The following is a 26,163-nucleotide window of genomic DNA, read 5'->3' on the forward strand; positions in this document are numbered from 1 at the left end:
CTCCCTCCCTCCCTCTCTCTCTCTCTCTCTCTCTCTCTTTCTTTCTTTCTTTCTTTCTTTCTTCCCTTGGTAAAAATTTGGATTTTATGAACAGCACAAGGAAAATTATACATTCAGGGACCTTGGAACATTGTTCAACACTATACATTAAAAGTCATGTGTAGGGAGCTGGTGAGATGACTCAGCAGGTAAGAGCACTGGCTGCTCTTCCGAAGGTCCTGAGTTCAAATCCCAGCAACTACATGTTCAAATCCCAGCTCACAACCACCCATAATGAGATCTGACGCTCTCTTCTGGTGCATCTGAAGACAGCTACAGTGTACTTATGTATAATAATAAATAAATCTTTGAGCCAGAGCGAGCAGAGAGTGAGCGAGAGGGCTGACCAGAGTGACCAGAGGTCCAAAATACAATTCTCAACAACCACATAATAAATAAATATATATATATATATATATATATATATATATATATATATATATATATATATATATATATAAATCTTTAGCCGGGTAGTGGTGGCACACGTCTTTAATCCCAGCACTTGGGAGGCAGAGGCAGGTGGATTTCTCAGTTCGAGGCCAACCTAGTCTACAGAGTGAGTTCCAGGACAGCCAGGGCTACACAGAGAAACCCTGTCTCGAAAAACCTAAATAAATAAATAAATAAATAAATAAATAAATAAATAATTCACATCTAGGGCACTGACTGCTCTTCAATACTCAGCCACCATGTGGTGGCTCACAACCATCTGTAATGAGATCTGATGCCCTCTTCTGGTGCGTCTGAAGACAGCTACCTGGTACTCATACACATAAAATAAATTAATAATTCTTTTTTTTTTAAAGCACATGCAGTATGTTTGAGCACTTAGCAGATGTTACTGTTTGTTGAGTGAATACATGAAAAGAAAAATGGGTAGACAGCTTTGTCTGGCTTGGACACATGAGGGCTAGGGTCTACACAGTGGCCCACCAGTTATCAGGTTTCTGTCCCAATCTTTCCCAGGCCCCACCTAGAGAACCAACCACTGTGGCTTCCCTGCTATGGAGGAAGTGGCTATGAATGTCCCAAGTGTACAGTCTGAAGCCAGTGTATCTGCCAAGAACCACTGTCTGAGCTGCTGTCACCCTGGGGATGTCCATGGAGCAAGACACCAGGTAGGCTGGCTTTGTCTTGTGATGGGTGGTTTGGAATGCAGTCAGTGTCGGGCTGATCTGTGATCATGCAGTTGCCGGAGGTTCTTCCTGTTGAGCCGAGTGTGCTTGGGCTATGTTAATATTGTTACACGTTGTCCACTTTCCAAGGAGATTATTTGTATTTATTTATTTTTATTCTTTGGTTGTCCTGGAATTCATTATGTAGACTAGGCTGGCCTTGAAGTCACAGAGATCTGCCTGACTCTGCCTTTTTCCTTATGTAGCCCTAGCTGGCTGTCTTGGACCTTGCTATATAAACCAGACTGGCCCTGAACACAAAGATCCAGCTGTCTCTGCTTCTCAAATACTGGGATTAAAGGTGCACACGGTCATGCCTGGCTGTTTTGTTTTGATTTTGAGACAGGGTTTCTCTGTACAGCTCCAACTGCCCTGGAGTTCACTCTGCAGACCAGGCTGGCCTCAAACGCAGAAATCCACCTGCCTCTGCCTCCCAAGTGTTGGGATTAAAGGCGTGTGCCACCACTGCCTGACATGCCTGGCTTATTTAAAGAAAAATTTAAATTATATTTATTTACTTATGTGAGTGTAAGCGCCGTGATCACTCGTAGAGATCAGAGGACAATTAGTGGAAGTCAGTTTTCTTCTTCCACCCTGTGCGTCCCGGGGATCAAACTCAGATCATGAGACTTAGAGACAAGTGTGGTTGCTCAGTGAGCCATCTTACCAGCCCATGCTTTTATGATCTTTTTGAACTATAGGCTCATCTAATCTATTCCTTGCTTAGCTGATCTTTTGTCTAGTTTTGTGACAGGGTTACACTTTGTAGCCCTGGTTGGCCTGGAACTTACTGTGTAGATCAGGCTAGCCCCAAACTCACAAAGAGTCCTATGCCTCTGCTTCCCAAGCGCTAGGATTAAAGTCACGAGCTTTCCGTATGATTACGGTTTCTCAATTATAATGCAATAAATGCAATAATGCAATAAAGCTTCCAGAGGAGGGGAGATTAAAAAATAAATGAAGAAAGGCCAGGTGTGAGGATGCATGCCTATAATCCCAGCAATTGGAAGCCGATGTCGGAGGATTTGCATAGTATGACCAACACGGGCTGCCTAGTGAACTCTAGGCAAGCCTGAGCTACAGAGTGAGACCCTCTCTCAAAACCCAAAGCAAAGCAAAGTACAAAAGTGACTGAAAGAGACCGTCATTAGACTGTTGTCTGTCCAAGGCTTGGCCCTTAAATTCCCACCTCTGTGTGAGAGCTATCCTTGGCAGGTAGGAGAGGCATTACCAATGCCTGAAGCTCACCAGCGACTTGTCTCCTCAGATGTGGTGTGAAAAAGGAGTCATTCCCTCACTCTGCCGTCCATGTGGGCAGATGCCAAGCTGCAGTTACACACAAGCCCAGAGTGCCCAGGCACACACCTTGGAAAGCACAGAACCTGCGACCTCCAAGGCCCCTTCAGCCTCGACCTCCTGTGTACCTGTCATTCCCAGCAGAGCCTGAGAGTCCTCTTAGCCTGGCAGCCAGCTTGCCATTGTAAGGTTCTCCATTTGTGTGGAGCAGGCAGGCCTGTACTGTAACCTCTGCTGACTAGTTAGTTCCTTACAACATGATCTGGGGCCACCTAAGTTCTGCTGTCAGAGCTGTGGCAGTCTTTTTGCTCTGGGTGCAGGGCATGGCTTAGCCCAAGGTGTTCGGAGCCCTTGTAGGATGTTTGCTTCCTGCCCAGAAACTATGCTTGGGGAGTTCTATCTCCTCGAACAGAGCCCTCTACGAAAATGAACTTCTCCCGGCTGAAGGGGAGATGGCAGGCCTGCATCAGAGAGTTATGGATTCAGTCAGATCTGAGGTGTAGCCTCACCTCAGGCTCACAATTCCCCAACAAAGATTCTGGCCAACTCATGTAGTCATTTGGAATGAATGGTTGCTTGAACTGAGCCAGTATTATATCGAACGAATGTCCTAGCTCTGCTATGTTAAGTGACCCTGTGACATTACTGGCTCCAGGGGGCTGGCTGGTGGCCTAGTCAAAGACATGGAGAGGAAGAAAGGGTCGCTGGAAGTAGCTGTTTTATCATGGTTGTGATCTGGGCTATGAAATTGTCAGGCCACAGGGCTGAGGCTCAGAGGACCTTCGGCAGCTTGTGAAGTTCGGGAGAAGAGAAGAGAAGGGGATAGTACGGAACGCGCAAAGGATTTTGAGGCAGAATGGATGAGGGACATCGGGAGGCTGGAGACTGGCTACTGAAGGGGAGAGCTACCTAGATACTGGAAGGAGAACTGGGTGGGGCCTGGCTCTCCCTGGCTCCGTGAGCTTTGGCTTTGTGGACACGCTGAGGACCTTAGGTTCCACCTCAGGGATCAGGGGCCATACTGAGGATTTTACACAAGAGAGCGAACGACTAAAGTGATCCGGGTTTCATTTTCAGTGTTGCTGTGGTTGCTGGGCAAAGTGTGGAATGCAAGGGGAGAGGGAAATGGGGAGATGCTACAAGTATGCATTTGGTCCAGAGAGGATGCTGGCCTTGAGAGGGGGACACAGGACTGTCCAGACCCCCAGAGTCCAGGTTTACTCTCACGTCCCATGCAGAGTGATTTGTCCTTCTTGGAGTTGGGTCCCAGGACTTCCTCAGTGACCTTCCTGGGACTTCGGAACTGAGCAGTTTTAAAGCTGAGGTCCACCACTGAAACAAATAGAATGCGACCTGCCCCCCCCAGGGTCCCTTTAAGCAATGAAGAATCTCAGCCTCCTAGGGGAGGAGGGCCACAGGTTGGTGTGTGCCCCCAGCCCTCTGGCTGCTCATCTCTGTCTTAGGGGCCACCTCTGCCTCCTGTTACTTGAAATTAGAAACTGACTGGGAGCTTGCAAAATAATTCAGTGAGGGCGGTGGTGCCAGGTTTGACGACCTGACTTCAATCCCTGGGACCCATGTGGTAAAAGGTGAGATCTGACTCTTGCAAGTTATCCTCTGACTTACACACACACACACACACACACACACACACACACGAGAATGTTTTAAAAAAAGAAGCTGGGGCTGAGAGGTGGGTAGGTAAGTCAGTGGGTCAGTGGGTCAATGGGTCAGTGGGTCAGTGGTTAGTAACACTTGCTGCTTTTACAGATTTGGCTTAGTTCCCAGCCCCATGTCAGGCAGCTTATAACTGCCTGGAACTCCAGTTCTAAGGACTCTAGTGCCCTCTTCTGGCCTCCATGGGACCCTGCACACAGGTGATATACATATGTACACCCAGATGCACACATCCATATATATATATAAACTAGAAAGTATTTTAAAAGGCTAACCGGGGGCCAGTTGGTGCCACTGGTGTTAAAGCGGTGAACCAGTGAAGAGCACTTGGCCTAAAACATGATGCTCTAGATTCCATCCCAAAGGCAAGCTGACTCCAGCCTCTATCCAGGCCCTTTTCTCACTCCACACCGCTCTGTGGATGTAGGCTTGTTTGTGGAATCAGATCCCAAGCCTGTGTCTCCTGCTATGGTCCAACCATTGAGCTGCAGCTCTGGACCAGTGTGTCCTATGGGTGGTCATGCTCACTGCGCCCCAAACAAGTACATAGCTTAGGAGTCAGCCACAGGCTTCTCCTCTACATGAAAAAATTATAAATAATTTTTAAAAGGTAGAGCTGTGCATGGAGGTACACACTTTTAAAATGTCAGAACTCGGGAGGCAGAGGCAGGTATATCTCAAGTATATATCTTTGCATTCAGAGCCAGCCTGGGCTACATAGTGAGTTTCAGGTCAACCAGGCCTATAGAGTCTGCTTTTTTTTTTTTTTTAAGATTTATTTATTTATTATATGTAAGTACACTGTAGCTGTCTTCAGACACTCCAGAAGAGGGCACCAGATCTCGTTATGGATGGTTGTGAGCCACCATGTGGTTGCTGGGATTTGAACTCTGGACCTTCGGAAGAGCAGTCGGGTGCTCTTACGCACTGAGCCATCTCACCAGCCCGACAGGGTCTTTCTATGTAGCCCAGGCTGGCCTTGAACTCATGACCCTCCTGTCTTAGTGCTTCTGTTGCAGGTGTGCATCACCACGTCTGGTTAATTTATTGATGGCTTTTTGTTTGTTTGTTTGGTTGGTTGGTTTTTGTTTTTGTTTTTTTGAGACAGGGTTTCTCTGTATAGCCCTGGCTGTCCTGGAACTCACTTTGTAGACCAGGCTGGCCTCGAACTCAGAAATCTGCCTGCCTCTGCCTCCCAAGTGCTGGGATTAAAGGCGTTTGCCACCACTGCCCGGCTTATTCTAACAATTTAACATTTGTAAGATTTTACTTAATGCTCTCCATCAGAATTTGTACTTGTGATAGACAAGTGTCACATCATGTAATTCTCCTCATGTCCCCTAGGGAGTGGCTGTGGTTATCAGGACAACTTTATAGATGAAGTAATTGAGGACAAGTCACCTCTCCAAGGTCTTGATCACACCTCTGCCTCCTTCCCATAGAGAAGAAGGCCCAGAGAGGGGATGCCACCAAGTGAGATCACCCAGATGGGATGGGACCTGGGTCTGTCTATAGCCAGAGACGGTGGCACTGACGAGGCAGGAAATCAGAGCTGCGGACTGACAGACAACTGGACATGTTCTTGTGAATGGGGGAGGGGTGGAGACTAAGGATGAAAGCAAGACCCAGGTGCCATGTCAGCCCCCACAACCCCCCACCCCCAGGTTCATGCCGGGTGGAGCCTTGGGAAGTGCACAAGTTAGGAACAAGTCTGCTCTCTCCTTCATGCTGCGCTGTCCCTTGGGTGGCCAAGGCGCCAGGCCGGGCTGTAGATCTGACACCTCCTGTTGCCTGGCTCTGATCAGATTCTGGCTGTGGGGCAGGTGTGAAACTGAATGCTGGAGGAGGGTTGTTCTTTAGCCTGGATATAGCTGCCGACCCTAGCCCTTCCTTAGTGCAGGCTGGCCTTGCTCATGGTGACTTTCTTGAATTCTAGAGCACTGCTGCCCACCCAGGGCACTGCCTGGGCTACAGCCTCTGTCCCAGTCGCCAGGCTCCAGGGTCCCCAGGGAGACTCCCACCAGGCCTGCTCTCAGGTGAGCCGACCGGATCGGGTTCCTTCGGTTTCATGTCCCGCATTGTTCTTGGCTGGGCCCCGGCTTATGAAACAGTAATGAGGGGCCCTGCTCCCGAGGCTGGCCCCTCTAAGGTTTCTGCTGCCTGGAACACTGCAGCCACCGCGGCCCAGAGTCGGGGCCTGGGAGGGTGGCAGTGTGGGGGCCTGAGTTGGAGCCCCCCGGGAAAGAGGGTGCTGACAGCCGCCAGCTGCCACCGCCGGAGCCCGCTGCCCAGGTAACCTGAGAGGAGGCGGGGCACAAGGTGCCATGGCCTTGTCTCCCACCACCAGAGGAGGGCCCTGTCGTTCTGGGAGGTGGAAAAAATAGGGGGGCCTTCTTGGTGGGGAGCAGCCATCCCTCTTGGCTGAGACCAGTACCAGTCTTTCCAGGCGTGGTCCTGCTGTTAGCAGTGCCAAGGGCTGTGACCCTGTTTTTGACTTTGCCTCTCCTGTAGAGGAAGAGAGCCCTTCATTTCTTCTAGATCTCCCTAGCCCCTCCACCTTCAGACTTCCTCAGGCCAATCCCCCTCTTTCCCTCTTGTCTTCTGGATGCAAGAGTGTTCTGGGGCCTTTAAGTTTCAGTTCTCAGGAATGCACACATAGATATGTGTTTACATGATCTTGCATACATACATGCATTAGTGCAGCTGACAGATCTGCTGACATGTAATTGGGCACATATCACTCAATGATGATGTATGCATGGGTGCCCCAAACAACAGGTATTTATAAACAGATGTACCTGTTCCTAGACCTGTGCATGTATGTATGTGTACATGTATGTATATGTACTCCACTTGCTTGCTTGCCCACTTGCTCTGACCTGGGTCCCCAGGGCACCTCCAGCTGATGGGATGGTAGGTCTCCTTGAGCAGGGAGATCCCAGGAGGTGACTTCTGGAGACATCCACCAGTCTGAGCTGGGAGGGGCTGTCTGGGCGAGGGGGAGGGGGAGTCCCACGTGGGGCTGAGCTGTCTCCTCTCTCCAACTCGGCCCAGGAGCCTCACAGCCCTTCCAGTGCTGAGGCACCCTACTGCGACCTGCCTCGCTGCCCACCGGCCCTGCAGGACCCACTCCGCACCACCACCTGTGTCGGCCAGTCTGTGAACAGCCTTGGTCTCGGCCTTGGGCAGGAGCCTCAGAGGTGGGTAGAGCCCCAGGCTTCAGGAATGGGCTTCCAGGTGGGGTGGGTGTGGGGGGGGGAGAATGCCCACCTATCCCCCACCATGCATCTCTTCATGACGACAGTGTCCATCTACAGGAGCTGGCATGGTTCACGACGTGGTCAGCCCCAAAGTCTGAGCACAGAGGACTTTAGGCATGATTCCTGGGGTCCCTGGAAAGCTCACACTGATCTGTCCCTGTTTTACTTGGGTCTCTGACCCTAGCCCTGGCTGTCTTTCTTGGTGGTTCTGCCCATCCCATAATTCCACGGGGTAGGGGATAGCTATGTACTTCTCCTGGTCCTTGTGTATGGCTTTAAATGATTGAAGGTGCCGGGTGCAGTGGTAGATGCACATAATGCCAGCACTCAGAGGTGAGATGATTTGAAGCTCACGGCTAGCTTGGGTTACATAGCTAGACTCTGTCCCTTTTTGCCTCCCAAAAGGCTGAATGGTCCTCTTAGCAAGGGCACCTCTTATCACCCCTGCTTGACTGGGTCCCCAGCTTTGAGATTTCTTTCATTCCAAGCCTAAACTAGCCCCAGGTTTCCTACTGGGGCCATGAGACTTTGAGAGGCCATGGCTCGAGGGTCCAGAGAGCTGGATCCTGCCTTCACATCTGCTGTGATGGGCTGCAGGACCTTTGGTCTGCAATTGCATCTCTTTATGCCTTACTTTTCCTGTTTGTAAAATAAGAGGGGCTGAGACTTTAGCTCAATGACAGGCGGGGTTGATTTCCCATACATCGGATATAAAACTTAAAAAGAAGAGAGACCGTACCAAATCCTCATGTGTGAGAGCAAGCCTTCGCCTCAGGTGGGCATTATTTTAAGAGAAAAGGGTGGCTCTGGCGGTCGATGTATTTTAGGAAATCTGGGAACACATTCATTAGTAGAATCTTTGATGCGGGACCTGTCAGAGCATTTGATTTGCAACCCCCGTGTCATGTGGTTTAGGCGTGAGGGTCACACATGAATGTGTTTAGAATGCTTCCTTCTTCCCTTTACCGTGTTCTCGCTCCTGCTGTTTTATATTTTGGATTGGGGGCTTAGCCTTCAACAGCGGAGCCACCTCTCCAGGCCCCCTTACTTGTTTATAGGCCTGAGTGTGGGTCACTTTGGGAATACTGTGAGCCGCAAGCCTCTTCAGCCAGGGTCACAGGACTTTGTAAGGCGCACTTATTTCCACAGCGCCTGCCCACGGAGCTTGCTTCGCCTCACGCTGCTTAACTGCCTTCACCTGGGAGCTAAGCTTGGTGTGCCCACGGCTGCCCAGTCCCATGGAAGAGTGCAATGATGGGTCTAGGAGGTGGCCGATATACAGCCCAGTCCAGACACCCTCAGCACTGACCTTCTTCTGTTCAGCAGGTGCAGAACAGTTCCCACCCTGGCTCGGTGTGAACACACCCACATGTAGTACCGGGGTGGGCGGGGCTCAGTCCTTGACTCTGTTACCTTTTGAGGAGAAAGTCATTGATCTCTCTCCTCTTCCAGGGTCTGGTCCCCAACAACAGCTCTCCCTGCAGAGGGCCCTGCAGCTGCCTCAAAGAACCAGGACTCCGAGGGGATACCCTATCTGGAGGGCCTGGCCTGTAGTAGCTGCACTGACGACAACAAAGACGAAGACGAAGACGAGGACCCCAACTCCAACACCAGCTCCAGCCAAGACAGCAATACCCCTCATGATACCAGCAATTCCTCTTCTGTGGTGAGCCGAGGGCAGGCATCTGGGGACAAGAACAGAATCATCTGGTGTCCTCAGCCCTGGTGACAGGAGGAGCTCTAAACTTCCAGAGGAAGGCTGAGCTTTTCACAGCAGAAATGCTAGGCTAAGCTTAGCCATTGCTTTCCCTGCTGGGAGGGCAGGGCTGCTGGGCTGGCTCCGGGAGGAGGTGGGCGTGGGGCTCAGTGCATAGCGACTTTGGTTGAGTCACCAGCTGGCTCAGGCCTCAGGACTGAGAAGTAGGCGTGGTGTCCAGGGCAAGCATGAGACTGGCTCCAGCTCTGCCCTGGCCACGTGCTTCTGAGTCCATAACCAGTCTTAGTGTCCACTTCCAAAGGTGGAGGGAAGGGACTGGGCTTCAGAGCTGGCAGGGGCTGGCAGGAGACAGGAGCCTAGAGGTTGACCCTTTGCCTGCACACTCAGACTTGTCCCATGAGACATCGCCACCCCACCAAAAGGGAAACAGCAGAAAAGCAACAGCCTAGCCTGTTTACACACGTGGCAGGTGGCCACGCAAAGGTCTCAGTGGACCTGAGCCCAAGAAAGGTTCTCCAGCACCCTCTAAGCTAGAGACTGCTGTGGCCCTGTTTGGATCTGAGGCCCAGAGACTGGAAGCACTTTGCCTGAGACCACACAGCTGGGAAGCAGTGGGCCTGGGATGTGAACTGATTTCTCACATCCTTGCTCTGTAGACCAGGCTGGCCAAAGTGTGACTTTGGCCCAGCTTTTGGCTTTAATGGCTGTGTCTCCTCAAGTCTGACCGATGATCCACTGTGGCTGAGAGCCTCACATAGGCAGCAGGTGCCCTTAGAATCCTGTTATTCTGCCCTTTGTGCTGGGAGAATAGACCCAGGGGCCCTCTTTTCCTCGCCAACAAACTCTTTTCTCTTTAGCAGGATTGGGACACTGCTGAGAGACCAGGGGTGGTCCCGAACAGGAACAGACTCACAGACATGATCCCAAGGAGGCCTCAGGAGGGACTGAGAGCTGACAGTGCTCAAAAGGCCATCAGGTCCCCAGCCCGAGGAGACACAGCAGGCCAGAGGAAGGAGAGTGAGTCCTTCCTGGTCTATTACCATGAAGTGGTGATGGCCAAGGGCCCCCGTCTTCCTTGGAGGGACCACATTTTTTTAATTGATTTATTTTTATTTTATGTGCATTGGTGTTTAGGCTTCATGTACTGACAAGTGGTTGCTGGAATTGAACTCAGGTCCTCTGGAGAGCAACCAGTGCTCTTAACAGCTGAACCATCTCTCCAGCCTTGAGGGCTCAAATCTTTTGTTTGTTTGTTTCTTTTGTGAGACAAGATTTCTCTGTGTAGTCCTGTCTGTCCTGGAACTTGCTCTGTAGACCAGGCTGGCCTCGAACTCTCAGAGATCCTACCTGCCTCTGCCTCCTGAGTGCTGGGGTTAAAGGTGTGTGCCACCATTACCGCCCAGCCAAGGGCTTGACTCTTAATAATAGACATTCCTTTATGGTGTGCCATACTGATCTCGCTGAAAGATTGGAGCCTCTAAGTTCTCAGAGTCTGAAGCAGGCTGAACACAAATGGAATACCTGCCATAAATAGAATGATCAGGTGGGACTTCAGGTACAGCCAGGCCCAAGTGTTCAGACAATACTGCTGAAGTGGCTCTGTTCTTTGCTAAACCCTTCTCCAAATGATAGCATGATGTCCACCAGATGGACCAATCTGTGTCCCCCAGAAAAAGGGCGTGTCTTTTCTCGTGACTACAGTTAAAGTCTCGGGAAGAGCTTGCACAGGGACCATTGTGTGTCATTTCAATGACCAGGTCTAGCCTCCTGTACAAACCTCATGGCCTGAGCTAGGAGGATGAAGAGTCCCCAGAGGCAGTTGGGATGCTGTTCTGAGAGAGGGGAATGGGGACCTCTGTTGTGCCAAGTCTACAGAGGTTGGCAAGGTTGGCCAGCATCTTGCTGGGATGTGAGCCCAGTGTGGTGGGCACCATATTCTGTCCCTGGTATCTTTCTTCAGTATGGTCAGGAGTCGGGGCTAGGATGCCTGCTACCTCCTACCCCCTTCCCTGATGGCAGTCCTGGCTTTTCCTGGTCCCTGCAGAAGTCTCATTAATATATACGAGTAAAGTTGGGGTCTTGATGCTCTGGGGTCTCATGGGGAGTTAGCATGGACGCTTGCCCTAGAACGCTCACCATTCAGCAAAGCAAACTGACAGGAGCCAGCTGTAGAGACCCAGAACAGAGCAAGAGAATACACAGGAATAAGGGAAGACATGGGTACAGGGCTAGCACAGGACAGCTGTGTACCTTGGCTGTTTAGACCAAGGAGAGCAGGGCCGGGAGGCAGAACTCTGTGACCCATTGGCAGCTGCAGTTTAAATGTGGGTAGGGGGGCACAGTAGGGGTGGGCTAATCCAGGGCCTCCTCAGCCTTGCCAAGCAGTTGGTAGTCTCTTCTCTAAGCATGGTTTGGGCAGCATGCAATCAGAATGCAGTGAGACAGGAGGATTAGAAGACAGGTAAATTCGTGGCAGCCACCTAGTAACATCTGGTTCAGTCCAGAGCTGATGCTGATGCTGAATTCCAGGGTGAGAGGTTGCTCAGCAACCAGGATGTTTCAGGGTACTCACAATGTCCCCTCAGACCACACTTGACCTACAAGGAAGGATTCCCTGAGGCCAGGGATACTGCAGCAACCAAGAGGCCACTCAGTGTCAGACAAACTGTCCTCCCTGATATGACTTCTGGGGACAGGATCACACACAGGACCTTGGTGTGTGGGGGTGCATGCCTGTGACCTGGTGCAAGCGAGCTTTGGACTATATGTAGCTGAGGCTGGCCCAGAATTCCTGATCCTCCTGTCTCCACCTCCTCCATGCTGGGATTACCGACGGGGGCCCCACCCAGTCAGGCTTTGTTTTGTGGCTCTTGAAAGTGGGTGGTATCCTCTCGGTGACCTACTTAGCCAGAATCTGTGGCCACTGTCCACCTGGTGGCCACTTGCTACATTGCAGTCAGGGGCTAACTAGGCACATCCCAGCTGGCACAGCTCACTGGGGAGGGTGAGGGGGGGTGCAGGACACAAATTGCCCAAGCACAACTGTGTACCTGCCCTGTGTGGAGGCCTCATTCTATGAGAACCAGGCTCCTAGAGGATCTTAATGGGTGGGGTGACAGGAGGCAGATCATCCAGTATGTGGCACAAAGGGAGGAGAGGCCGAACCAGAACCAGGGGTGGGAGCATTTTGTATACTGTATACTTACTGTGTGCTGCATCCCTACTGTGTGCTGCACACCTCTGCAAGTCCCAGAGGCATCGTGGGACTGCAAGGCCCTTCCACACAGAGCTGCCAGGTCCTCAAGGAAACAGTCATGAAGAAGGGCACGGGAGGCAGCCCCTGGGCAGGGAATCTAAGTACCAGAAGGCAATAGTTAGGCAAAGATGGAAGGCTGCTTCCGACACACATCAGCAAGAGAAACAGCCCTGGGGTTGTGAGGCTCCTGTGTGGTGTTGGAGGACCTCAAAGCGTGGGTGCTGAGCCTCAGAGAGTGGGCAAGGCGTGGAGAGGGGAAGGAGACTATTCCTGCACAGTCAGAGTCTTACTCCAAATCCAGCAGGGAGCCCCGGGATGGAACAGGACAGTATTTCCCTTCTTTTCATTTAGAAATAATCGTAGATTGGCTGGGATGGTAGCTATAGTGGCTACTGGACCCTTTGTCCAGGTGCCGCTGATGTTAGCTTCACGCACAGCACAGAACATGTGCAGAGGGTGGAGTTAAGCAGTTCACATTGGTGGGGGCTGGGGTTTGTCTCTCAGCACAACACTTGCCTGGCAGTGTGAGACCCTAAGCCCCAGGCCCAGCTCCAGACCCAGACCCAGAAAGAAAACTAAGACCATTAACCCAGCACTATAAACTACATATTAACCAGATCCACCAGTTTCCCTTCTACGATCCCTTTGGGCTTGTTTGTTCGTTACAAGATCTGGTTAAGGTATCCCTGGCCAGCATCAACTTCTAGACCCCTAGGTGGCCACAACTTTACAGCAATCCTCCTGCATCATCCATCTCTCAAGTACTGAGATTACAGTCCCCACCAACCCAATATCCTTTTTCTTTTTATTCATTTATTTTATTTTATGTACACGAGTACCCTGTCGCTGTCTTCAGACTGAATCAGAAACCCATTACAGATGGTTGGGAGCCACCCTGTGGTTGCTGGGACTTGAACTCAGGACCTCTGGGAGAGCAGTCACTGCTCCCTGTGAGCCATCTCGCCAGACCAATATCCTTTTACTAATCCTGGACATAATGCAGGATCTCTGACTGCATTTAGTCACCTGGTCTCTGGTCCTTCCTCCTATGTCACCTTCCTGGCCTCTCCTTACCTGCCTGTCCCTCAAGGGTTGTGAGCAGGGCAGCCCAAGTCACCTTAGTTTGTCGGGGGTGGGGTGGGAGGGAATTGATGACACTTGACACAGAGCACTCATGCCAGCATCCTCCTGAGATTGTCCTAACAAATGACAGTGACCATGAGTGGGGACCGGAGATGACAGAAGCGGGTGGATTTAGATGACATCATGTGGTGCCCAGGGTCACTCAAGTGCAGAGAGTGACTTCGGGGACACCGGCTACCAGTGTAGCAGGTTGGAGGGGATGGGGGTGTGTAAAAAGAGAAGTGTCCTCATGAAGGCAGCCACGGTGACTACTTCGCAGGGAGGAACAGGACACAGAGCTGGTGGCTAAGGGATTGAGAAGGGTAGTGGTTGACCCCAAGTCACGGTCGAGGGCAGTTCATTCATCCTTCAGAACAGCACCCCTGTGACATCCTGGAGGTTACGCCGCCTAATGTGTTAGTTATTTTATATCTGCCAGAAGAAATTTAAGGAAGGAAGAGTAAAGGACACACGTCAGCCAGGCACAGTGGCACGGTGGCAGTAGTGTGACAACTGGGCACAATGGATCTGTGGTCAGGAAGCACCTACGCCAGTGGTCCTCATCCTCCTTGATGCTGCGACCCTTTAATGCAGTTCCTCATTGCGTGGTGGTGACCCCAACCCTACCACCATTTTCGCTGCTACTTCATAACTGTGATTTTGCTACTGTTCATGAATGGAATATAAATATCAGTGATTTCTGATGGTGCTAGGGAGCCCCTGTGAAAGGGGGGTTCTACCCACCCAGGATGTAACCCCCAAGTAGAGAAACGCTGACCTAGATATTCAGAGCCACACCGCGCTCGCCCCCCCCCACCGACCCTGTGTCCTCTCTTTTTAAAAGTTCATTTATTTATTTGTACGTGGATGTGTGAATTTACACACATGCATGCATACATGTGCCAAGGTGCTTGTGTGGAGGTCAGAAGACAACCTCTCCACCATGTGGGTCCTGGGAATCAAACTTAGATCCTGAGCCTTAGCTGCAGACAGGCACATTCACCTGCTGAGCCATCTCACCAGCCCTCCCCTGCTCTCTCCTAATTAGTCACTGGGGGGGGGGATATAATACTCCCCATATTTCATCCGATCCTTTCTTCTTCAGTTAACCCAAACTAGAAGCACCCTCACAGACATGCTCAGAGGTTTGTCCCCTGGGTGAGTATGTCTTGTTGACAATATCAACTGTCACAGGCTGTAACCTGCTCTGTGCGAGACCTGGCATTCTGCATCTCTTGCAGACACGCAAGTGCCCATTTCACCAGCAGCTGAACGAGCCTTGAGCATTTCCAGCCTCTGGGATAAATGTCTGGGACAGGAGGGTAGGGAGAGTGAGTCCTTTGGTGTAGGCATAGGTACAGGTACTATGCCTTGGCACTCATGAAAGAGGGTTCATTGCGTATCCATGGCCTGGCAGTATAGGGGTACCTATGCTAGTCTCAGTCTCTTTGGAACAGACACTGAAGCCTATTAGAAATAGGTTGGGGGCTGCACTAGCTTTCTGTCCTGCCTGGGTTACTCTCCTCACCTTAAACGTCTTCATCTCTCTCCAGATTCTGGCAGTGGTGGACAGAACGCTGGCCAGCACTGGGCAAAGCTGCGATCAGAAAGCGGCTACTTCTCTCTGGAGCGACAGCGCTCAGGGCAAACCCAGGCTTCCTCCGGGACACCACCGAGCGGACCTCGGAGCACCACCCAGGCTTCTTCTGCCCAAAGGGATGTTTTCCAGGCTGCTCCTGCACAAGAAGCTCCCCAAACCTCCTCTCTGCCCCGAAACACCCAAAGGGACACACAGCGGGGCACCCCTAGAACCTCCTCTCCTTCCAAAGCATCCCAGCGGGACACCTCCAGAGTCATGTCCACCCAGCGGAAGAATACTCCCCTTTCCTCTCCCCTCAGAGCCACTCCAGAGACCCTAAAGACCTCTGCACCAGAAGATGGCACCCATGTTACACCATCTCCATGTGCCCAAGACTCCTCTCTCAACAGAACCAGCCAGCGGGACAGCTCTAGAACTCCCTGTGTCCAGAGGGACAATCCCAGGGCCTCCTCTCCCAACAGAACTACTCAGCGGGACAACCCCAGGACTCCCTGTGCCCAGAGGGACAATCCCAGGACTCCCTGTGCCCAAAGGAACAACCCCAGGACTCCCTGTGCCCAGCGGGACAATCCCAGGGCCTCCTCTCCCAATAGAACTGCCCAGCGAGACAACCCCAGGACTCCCTGTGTCCAGCGGGACAACCCCAGGACCTCCTGCACATCACAGAATACCCCCAGGACCCCTTCTACCCAAGCAGATAAGACTACAGCTTCCTGCAGCAAATGGGAGCATCTGCGAAGCGCCTGCACCCAACGAGACAACCCAAGGACCTTCTCTCAAGGCTGCACCCAAAAGGACAATCCAGGACCACCCTCGCCCCGCCGTGCCACTCAGGGGAGTAATTCCAGGAACCCTTCTCCCCACCGTACCAACAAAGATATCCCTTGGGCTTCCTTTCCCCTTCGGCCAACACAGAGTGACAGTCCCCGAACCTCATCTCCATCGCGCACCAAACAAAACCAGGTGCCTTGGGCATCCATTTCTCTCCGGCCAACCCAAGGGGACAAGCCTCAGACCTCAGCTCCGACCAGGCTAGCTCACAATGACCCTCCCCAGCAGTATTCGCCATCCCTGGCCACCTCCTCCTCCTCCTCCTCTCACAACCCTGGCCATTCCAGTGCCTCTAGGACTTCATCGCCTCTTCACGCAGCACCACGAGGGGCTCCCCAGACCTCTTTGGAGTCCTCTCAGTCACCCTGCACTGTGTGCATCGGGCACCGGGACGCACCTCGCGCCTCTTCCCCACCTCGTTATTTTCAGTACGACCCTTTCCCCTTTTTCCCAGATCCCCGCTCGTCTGAGAGCGAATCGCCCCACCACGAACCCCCCTACATGCCACCTGCAGTGTGTATTGGGCACCGTGATGCCCCCCGGGCCACTTCGCCACCTCGTCACACCCAGTTCGATCCCTTCCCCTTCCTCCCAGACACATCAGATGCTGATAATGAGTCCCCTCAGCACGATCCCCCTCAGTTTCCCCCACCAGTGTGCATCGGGTACCGCGACGCTCCGCGGGCCTCTTCCCCACCACGCCAGTTCCCAGAGCCCTCCTTCTTCCAAGATCTCCCCAGGGCCAGCACAGAGAGCCTTGTCCCTTCCACAGACTCTATGCATGAGCCGCCCCACATTCCCACTCCTGTATGTATTGGGCACAGAGACGCTCCCTCCTTCTCCTCCCCGCCACGCCAGGCCCCCGAGCCTTCCCTCTTCTTCCAGGATCCTCCTGGGACCAGTATGGAGAGTCTTGCTCCTTCCATTGACTCCCTGCATGGCTGCCCACTGCTGCCCCCCCAAGTTTGCATCGGCCATCGGGATGCACCCAGAGCCTCCTCTCCTCCCCGCCACCCACCTAGTGACATAGGTCTCCTGGCACCCTCACCTCCACCAGGTAGCTCGGGCTCCCGGGGCTCAGCACCCCCAGGGGAGACCAGACACAACTTGGAGAGGGAGGAGTACACCGTGCTGGCTGACCTGCCCCCACCCAGGAGGCTGGCTCAGAGGGGGCCAGAGCCCCAGGCACAGGGCAGCAACGAGGGCCGTACCCGCAGCCCTGGCAGAGCAGAGGTGGAGCGCCTCTTCGGGCAAGAGCGCAGGTGAGCCAGGGCAGGGGCAGCCAGGTGGGCTGGGGAGGAGAACAGTTGGAAAGTTCCAGAAGCAAGAGTTCAAGCCCTGCTGCCCACTGGCTGTACAGTCTTGGGCAAGTCACTCTCTCTATCTATATATTAGGGTATTTTTTTCCTTCTTAAGGTTGAAGTAATACTATGGGTAGCCAGGTAGTCAAACACAGAGGAGCCTGACGGTCTAAAGCTACCCTATATCCTGTGATACCTGATTAAAGCAATTTAACTTCCCTTAAGTCTCAGTTTCCTCATCTGTCAAATGAGGAGAGACTAGCACATTGATTTTTATTGAGGGGAAACTCCGGAAGGGTCTGATGGTGGGGAAGTGGTGGTGGGGTTTAGTGTTTCTCTCTGCATGAGGGAGAAAAAGAAAGTACCTGTGACTGGTTCTCTGTGCCTTGTGAGAAGACAGACATGTTGTTTTCCATGTATGGTCCGGGGCTGGGGATGTAGCTCAGTGGTGGAGTGTCGGTAGCATGCACAGACCCTGTGCTCAATCCACGGCTCTGAGTGTTTGGTTTTTTTTTTTTTTTGGTTTTTCAAGACAGGGTTTCTCTGTGTAGCCCTGGCTGTCCTGGAACTCACTTTGTAGACCAGGCTGGCCTCGAACTCAGAAATCCGCCTGCCTCTGCCTCCCTAGTGCTGGGATTAAAGGCGTGCGCCACCACGCCCGGCTGGCTCTGAGTGTTTAAACGCCTTGGGTTTTATTCCTCTGGGTGCTGGGGATGGATCCCAAAATGTACACCCGCCAAGGAGATACTCATCCCGGAGGGGATTCCAGAATTGCAGACTTTCAAAGGTTAGGCATTACCTTCCAGGGACAGGGCCACAGAGTCTGTGAATGTCCTAAGGCACCAGAGGCATGCTACTGTTGGGACCCCTCCCGTCCTCGTCCTCCTGCTTGGCTGGCTGGGATTTCTCTCTTCAGCAGAACCAGCCCCTGAGGTTGTTTGTTTGTTTGTTTGTTTGTTTGTTTTTAAGAGATGCAGTTCTACTAATTAGAGACAAGAGAAATAAGGTAGGGCATGCCTAGAAATCTGGAAACATTGTGAGTATTATCTAGTGGGTTTTTGTATATGACTGAGTGGGACCACCCCCCACAGTAATGTTAGAATATTTCCAGAACTCTCTTTTGTTGAGACAGGGTTTCTCTGTATAGCCCTGGCTGTCCTGGAACTCACTCTATAGACCAGGCTGGCCTCGAACTCAGAAACTCACCTGCCTCTGCCTCCCGAGTACTGGGATTAAGGCGAGCGCCACCACTGCCCAGCTCTGGCACCCTAAGATCCTTTGCTTTGCTGGCCCTCAGGCAACATTTCTGTAAGATCAGAATTTGGACGAGAAGTTTTATCTCTTCTTCGAATGCCTGTCCCCTTAAATTGGATCCATTTCCTATTCAAAAGTGAAGCTTTGTTGACTCTGGCACTCATGTGTTTATTTTCTTTGGTCTTTAAAAAAGGAAAACCAATTTTGGAGAAGGAGTGGGTTGGAGAAAAAGGGTCCCTTTGCAGCCCAGGTTGTCGCTGAACTCACGGTGTAGCCAAGTGTTGGGTGTACATGACTTCACTACCATGTTGGCTCTGAGATAGAAACCACAGATGTGTTTACACATTTATTAGGTATTCTCTCTCAGAGTTACTTCGTTTTGAGATAGGGCTTTGCTGTGTAGCCCAGGCTGGCCTTGGACTCTCCATCCTCCTGCCTCAGGTTCCTGAGTGCTTGTATTTCAGGTGTGAAGAACTGCCGCTGACTCACAGTTACTTCTGTCCTTTATTCTCCTTCCCATCCTGGTATATTGTCTTCCCATCTCAGCCGTGTACCTCTAGGGTATTTACTCTATCTAGTACATTTCCGGGTGGAGTACCACTTGCCCTCCGTGGACAACATGCCTTTGTGTGAGAGGCAGAAGTTATGAGGCAGCGGTCGGGATGTGTGTGCAGGGTTGATTTTGATTCTCTTCCATGTACTCCTCGGGCATGTATTTATTGAGCGTCTACTTTGCCCAAACTTTGTTCTGAGCCTGGAACATTTTCCTGGAAGAGTCATATCATTAGGCATTTGGCTTGAGGTTTTAGCCTTCTCCCCCCAACCCCACTAGATGCTTGAATTTTAAAACAGTCTTCCTTGGGTCACCTAGACCCACTTGATGTCTTTGGTTATTTTAAAAACAAACAAACAAACAAACAAACAAACAAACAATATATAGCCTTACTTTGTCTGGAATATGCTATGTAGACCAGCTTAGCCTGGAACTCATAGTTGCCTCTGCTCTGCCTCCCAGTGCTGGGATTACAGGTGCCCTGCCCTGTACCATTTGGAGGTCCATAGGCCCATATGAATATCCAGAAGAAACTTATTTCCTTGGTCAGCCACATTAACCCCTGGGAACAGGTTGCCCTGGGCAGGTCCTGTAGCAGAAGAGCTGGGTTTCCATGGTGTGTGTGTGTGTGTGTGTGTGTGTGTGTGTGTGTGTGTGTGTGTCTTCTAGGGCTTTCAATCCTCCTGTCTTTCAAAGCATCATAAGGGATAAGGGAAGACATATTGGAAGGAATGACCATTGAGCAAGCTGGAGTTTGTATGGAAAATGAATGTTGGCAAGAGGCCAAACATTTGCACCTTCTTATGAGGTCCCCATCATGTTCGAGACTTTGAAGCCCCTAGACGTCAGTTCTGGGGGAAACTTGCTCAAAGTCCTCAAAATTGATTAAAAATGGAGCCCCATCAGAGAGCTCTCAAACTTAGAGTCCAGGGACCTCAGGACCCCTAAGGATTCTATCAGCCACCAGAACTAGTTCTAGTGATATCGGCAAAAGCCACAGGACAATAGCAAAACCTGAAGCCACATTTCTGGTTGGTTTGAGACGGGGTCTTACATTGCCCAGCTGGCCTCCAACTTCCTTCGGAGTCAGTGACAAACTTGAATACTTGGTCTCCCTGCCCTACCTCCTGAGCACCGGGGGCTCAGGTGTCATCACCGCCCATGGTCCCCATTCCTTCTGCAAACCTCTGCAGTGTTCTGCATGGCTCTTCAGCTGTGTAGACATGGGAGAGACAGTCCCCGCAGTCCCCGTCACAGCCCCCTGCTCATCTCCTTTTGGGACTCACTCTGGACCCACTGAAAGCTTCTTTTCTTCCTGGTGTCCCTTGTGGTTTTGCTCAGCCGCCTGTCATGGCTCCACTGACTTTACTGGGATGGACCCTAGGATCTCGCACACGCCTTTTTTCCATTACCAGTTTAGATGCAGTCCAGTAGTCAGACCCCACAGAAGGGACATGTTCATGGAGGCCTTTGAGCAAGTTTCCCCCAGAGTCCTTTGTGATAACTCCCTTATTAGGAGAGGGACCAGACTGTCTGTCCCGAGTCTGTTAGCTTTACAGTGGTGGTGCCATGTGGAATCTAACCGTGGCCACTCATTGTTAACCCACACAAGTATCTGGAACCGAGGATTTTGGCACAGGCTGAAGGTCATCTCATGGTGACATTTGCTAGTGACCTTTCTGGGATTCTTGTGTCGGAGAGAAACGTTTCTTCCTAGTCATCCAGCCAGGAGCTGTTTCGCCTGTGGTTATGAAGGGGCCAGCATTCTCAAAACTGGGGGACAGAGTTCGGTTTAGCTCTAAGAGAAGCACAGAATGCAACTGGCTTGAGGAATCCTCCATTTGCATCTGGATGGGGGAAGGGCAGAAAGAATGGAAAACGGGGTACCCAACATTCACCCCTCTTGTCCTCTCAAAGTACTTGTACTAAGTTAAGTGGGGCTTCTTGGCACACAAGCACCTGGCATCTAGAATGTAGGAAGTGCTCAATAAATATTATTTTTAAACATTGTGATTATTTTTGCTCAGTGCCTGGTCCATACTAGATGCTCAATAAATCTGACTTCCCACAAGGTCTAGTCTAACCTTTGTTGGGGGTGGCTGGCTACTGGGTGGCTCGTGGCTGAATGAGGTGGGTGAGAGCCATGGGCTCCTCCCCGCCCTCACTCCTGTGTCTTCTTCATGGATTTATGAGTCAGATTACATGTCCCCATTTCCCAGAAGGGGAAACTGAGACCCTGAGAGGGTCATCCTCACTTTGGGCTTTCAACGAGTCTTTTTATCAGGATTGGTTGGGAATGCGGGGTGTTGGAGTGGAGTCCCCAAGGCCCTCTGGAACAGCTACGTTTCCTCACAGGAAATCGGAGGCACCGGGGGCCTTCCAGACTCGGGATGAGGGACGGTCACAGCGGCCCAGCCAAGGTCAGAGCCAACTTCGAAGACAGTCCAGCCCTGCCCCCAGCAGGCAGGTGAGCACTGCTAGCCACCAGCCCTGATGAGTGGTCACTGCCTCTCCCAATACCCTCGGTTCCGGGCACATGTCCTGGGTGGGGAGGTCCTCTCTGAGAAGGGCAGGGCCCCAGCATGGGATTGAACTCCACTCTCTTCCGTGGGCTCTTGACAAGATGTGAAGGACTCCATACAAATCCTTTGAAGCCGGCCCCTCAGAGCTGTCCCCTTGGAGACACTTGCTATCTCTGAGAGTCACAGGTGCACCCAGCAAGCTCTCGGGGCTCCCTCATCCAGCCTCAAGATTGGATCTCAAATGAAACTTAGAGGGCAAGGCACACCCCAATGGCACAGTTACCCTTGGTGGAAATTCGGGCACCTGATAGCTTAGGGAGGGGAGTTCGGAAAGTGAGCAGCTCTCTGCAGATCTCTTTCTGGAGCAGAGAAAAGTGGGTGAGAGGGACAAGCTGCACGCCACAGAGTGAGCCATGGCTTCCCACCCGCTTTGAGCCAGGCTTCTAGGAAGACACAACCTCACTTCTGGGGCTTGGCTAAGACAGACAGCGACTACCCGGTGCAGTCAGGAGCCTCACTCATCCCTTCACCTCATCCGCAGGTGACCAAGCCCTCTGCCAAGCAGGCAGAGCCAACCCGGCAGAGCCGAACAGGACCGCCACATCCTAAGAGTCCTGACAAGCGGCCTGAGGGAGACCGGCAGCTCCAGAGGACCTCACCACCTGCCAGGACACCAGCCAGGCCCCCTGAGAGGAAGGCTCAGATAGAGAGGCATCTGGAGAGTGGCCACACTGGCCCGAGACAATCTCTGGGAGGGTGGCAGAGCCAGGAGAGGCTGTCAGGACCTCAAAATCCTAACAGACACCCAGAGAAGAGCTGGGGCAGCCAGGAAGAGGGCCCAAGCCTGGGGGGTTGGCCAGAACTTGAGGGTCCCAGCCTGGAGGGGATATGGAGGGGTCCTCCCCAGGAGCACAGGGAACGGTGGGGACATTCAGAGGCCTGGGACGAGCCTCCCAGTAATGGGATACAGGGGGCTCCCCCAAGGGGCCAAGGTAGACTTCAGGAGCTGTCCAGACCCCACCAACCTACGCCTTCCTCAGAGAACTCCTGGGTAGGCCCAGCAGAGTGTTTGTGTGCCCTGCAGCCTGAGGCCAGCACTGCTGTGGGCTGGAGGGCCGAGGGAACATCCCCACATAAGCGTAGTGCTGAGAGGCCACCCGACCTAGATTGGAGGGACCTGCTAGGCCTTCTCCGAGCACCTGAGGATGGGGCCTGGACCCGGCTCCCAAGGCTGGACTGGGAAGGCCTCCTGGAGCTCCTGCAGGCTCGACTGCCCCAAAAGGACCCGGCTAGGCACTGGCATGACCCAGCCAAAGCTTCAGGACCAGAGCTAGGTTCCTCAGGCACAGAGGATACCCTGAAGACAGAGCCGCAGACCCAGCCTGAAGGACAGGCCAAGGCCACCCTAGCCAATGGACACAGGCCTGATCAACAGTCTGAGAGCCCAGCACAGCTACCCAGCCCTGCCTGTACCTCCACCCAGTGGCCAACCACCAAAGTGACAAGCGGACCAGAAACGTCACCTCTGGCTGCTCTGGAGCAGATAGATCACCTAGAGAGCCACAGCCCACGGGACCTGGAGGTAAGTCTGCCCTGTATCTGAAGGGTATCCAGCAAAGGCCATTGTTTCAAACTGTGCCCGCCCGCCCCCTCCTGCTGCCCCCTGCCATAGGACAGCAAGGCACCTGGTAGTTCTGTCACCAGCTCACAAGCAGTGTGCTAGGTCACATATACCATGCACAGAGAAGAAGCACCTACCACTGTCCCCAGTTTACAGATGATGAAACTGAGGTCTATACTCATTAGAATTCCCCAGGGGTCATACCTGCAGGAGTCTTACTAAAGTATCCCACTCCAAAGGCCCTGCTCACTACACCATCAGCCCCTCTCCCACCCCATCCTGTCGACTGTCTAATTCAGTACAGAGACACCAGGGGTGCAGGGTCAGATGGCACGGCTTCACGTTGCCATCAGGCTGGGGGGGGCAAGCCGGTTGCAGGATGCTCAGGGGCCAGGGGTGGGAGGTGAGGGTGGGGATTCAAAGATGCCTCCCAGTGGTCTCTGGCTTGCTTCAGTCTGACTTCTCACCGGAGAGGCGGGAGGTCAGAAAGATTGGGGTGCCTCTAACTTGAGGCTCAGGATCCTTGGGAGACTAAGGGATGGTGAGCAGGGTGGGGGTGGGGGTGGAGAGCCCTTAGCCTTTTCAGAAGCTCACACAGGGAGAAGAGACTGGAGTGCTCAGTGGGTAGGGATAGTAGTCAGGGTGGATCCAGCACTGGACCTGGTGATGCCTCCAAGCCCAGAGCGCACTGGGGTGTGTGTGTGTGTGTGTGTGTGTGTTGGGGGTGTCTGCACCCTGGCTGAAGTTCTGTAGGAACACATGTATCATACATGTACCATACATGTGTCATACATGTGCTATACATATGTCATACATGTGTCAATTCAGCATGAAGGAGTCTCATGGATGACAAAGCAGAGAACTCCCCAGCTCCTTCTTTAATGAAGATTTGCCCCGTGTCATCCAAGATCCCTTTCTCTGCCTTCCTCCCCTTTGTGCTCAATGTGCTAGACTGGCTAGAGGACTCTGCGCATCATGTTTTTGCACATGCCATTCCCATCTCTGCTGCTGCTGCTGCTTCCGTCTTCCCTTGTCGCCTGCCAATTGTCTGTTCACTGTCTAAGTCTTAGATCTAGTGTTCTGTCCTCCAGTGCTGACCCCACCTTGGGGCTGGCGACATTCCCCTTCTGGTCTTCACAGTTATGCTTCCATCATCCGTCACATCGGATATGTGTTTCCCTCTGAATCACGGGCACAGGTCAGAGATGCCACTCAGTGGTAGGGCACTGACGCAGCATGTCAAAGCCCTGGATTCAATTTCCAGCACCATAAGACAAGCAAGCACAAGCTCTATGGGGTCAAGGGCCGTGAATACTTTATCTCTGTGCCTCTGGCTCTCAGACCAAGGCCTGATGGAGAGAACGTGGCTGGTAGATCAGTGAATCCGTGGATGCTTCGTGGCACACAGAGAGCAAGTGGATGGGAGAGTAGCTAGGTGATGGATGGACAAGTGAAGGATGACCGAATGGATGATGGTCAGATGGGCGGGTGGGGGATGGGCCGTGGTGGTTGTTCAGTGATGGGTGAGCATATGGCTGGTTGGGTAAACATTAAGTGGAGTATGATGGATAGGTATGGCTTGGATGGATACATGTCTAAGCAGTGATGAGTGACTGCTGGAAGGATGGGTAGATGGGGGAGTGGATGGGGGAGGCTACGTGATGGTAGATGGCTGGCTGGGTGGCGACCAAATGAAAGGTGCATGTAGAATGGCTGACGGACAGTGATGGGCAGTGGGTGACAAAAGAGTAATGTGGGACACATGCGGGATGGATGGATGGACCCTGGGGGTCTAGTAATGTTGGATGTACAGAAAATAGCTGGAAAATTTAGAAGGTAGATGGATGGGTGTGAATCATGGGGACAACTGAGGCTAAGCTGTGGTTTTTCTTTTTTTCCTTTCCTTTCCTTTCCTTTCCTTTCCTTTCCTTTCCTTTCCTTTCCTTTTCTTTTCTTCCTTTCTTCCTTCTTTCCTTTCCTTCTTTCTTAATTGTGTGTGTGTGTGCGCATGCGCATGCCTCATGTGTTTCCTCTTAAATTTTTATGTGCATTAGTGTTTTGCCTACATGTACGTCTATGTGAGGGTGTCAGATCTTGGAGTCACAGACAGTTTCGAGCTGCCATTGTGGGCAATGGGATTTGAACCTGGGTCCTCTAGAAGACCAGACAGTGCTCTTAACTGCTGAGCCATCTCTCCAGCCCCAGCTGTGTCCTTTCTTATCTCCAGTTCCAGCCAGAGGAACCTGAGGCATCAGAACCAAGCCGAGGCGAAGACTCACGGGCTGACCAGAAGCAGGCTGACTCGGTAGTTGGGTCCTAGGCTTGGGCACAAGGGGCGGGGAAAGGAAAGAAGATCAGGTTTGAGGTGGTGGGCTGAGCTCCTCCAAAGAGCTCTAGGCCATCATGACCCAGACTGGCTCTGCTATGAGGTCTGGAGAAGTGGAGATTTGGAGGAGATGGTCAGCTGAGCCACCATCAAGTGGGGACCTGGGTGGGGACGGTCCTGGGGTCAGAAGCCAAGGGCTCTGCGTCTGACTTACTGGCACACTGTCCTTCCCTAAGCAAATGACAGCTTGGTCCCAATAGTTCCTGAGAGCAATGTTCTTTTGGGTCTAGAGGGTTCGGCCATGCTTCCTAGAGCTGGGATCTGGAGTAGAAGAGTAAGTTAAAGGAGTTGCTGCAGCATCCTGGAGGACCCTGAAGCTCTGCAGGGCCCTGGGGGCCAGAGCTCTATGCAGGGGGTGACCATGGAGGTGTCCTGGGCCTGGCTGTAGAAGCATAGCTGTGCCCTGCTCCTCCTCATACCTGCAAACAGACTGTTCTCACCAGAAATCTCTGAAGGGGGGAGGCAGAGGCAGAGGCAGAGGCAGAGGCAGAGGCAGAGGCAGAGGCAGAGGCAGAGGCAGAGGCAGAGGCAGAGGCAGAGGCAGAGGCAG

The 26,163-nt window shown here is 52.4% G+C and overlaps 1 protein-coding gene across 1 annotated transcript in view; it reads left to right on the forward strand.

Moving 5' to 3' along the window:
- Positions 1-26,163, forward strand: part of Triobp (TRIO and F-actin binding protein) — a 57,180-nt gene that overhangs the window by 1,702 nt on the left and 29,315 nt on the right. Inside the window, exons 2-10 of the mRNA XM_021183785.2 lie at positions 1,009-1,160; positions 6,127-6,226; positions 7,245-7,390; positions 8,903-9,116; positions 10,028-10,184; positions 15,099-17,238; positions 21,440-21,551; positions 22,148-23,188; positions 25,455-25,532. Coding sequence (XP_021039444.1) covers positions 1,138-1,160; positions 6,127-6,226; positions 7,245-7,390; positions 8,903-9,116; positions 10,028-10,184; positions 15,099-17,238; positions 21,440-21,551; positions 22,148-23,188; positions 25,455-25,532 — 4,011 coding nt within the window. The 5' untranslated portion in view covers positions 1,009-1,137. The remainder of the gene's footprint in view (positions 1-1,008; positions 1,161-6,126; positions 6,227-7,244; positions 7,391-8,902; positions 9,117-10,027; positions 10,185-15,098; positions 17,239-21,439; positions 21,552-22,147; positions 23,189-25,454; positions 25,533-26,163) is intronic.

This window comes from Mus caroli, chromosome 15 (genome assembly GCF_900094665.2).
Source record: "Mus caroli chromosome 15, CAROLI_EIJ_v1.1, whole genome shotgun sequence".
NCBI lineage: Eukaryota > Metazoa > Chordata > Mammalia > Rodentia > Muridae > Mus > Mus caroli.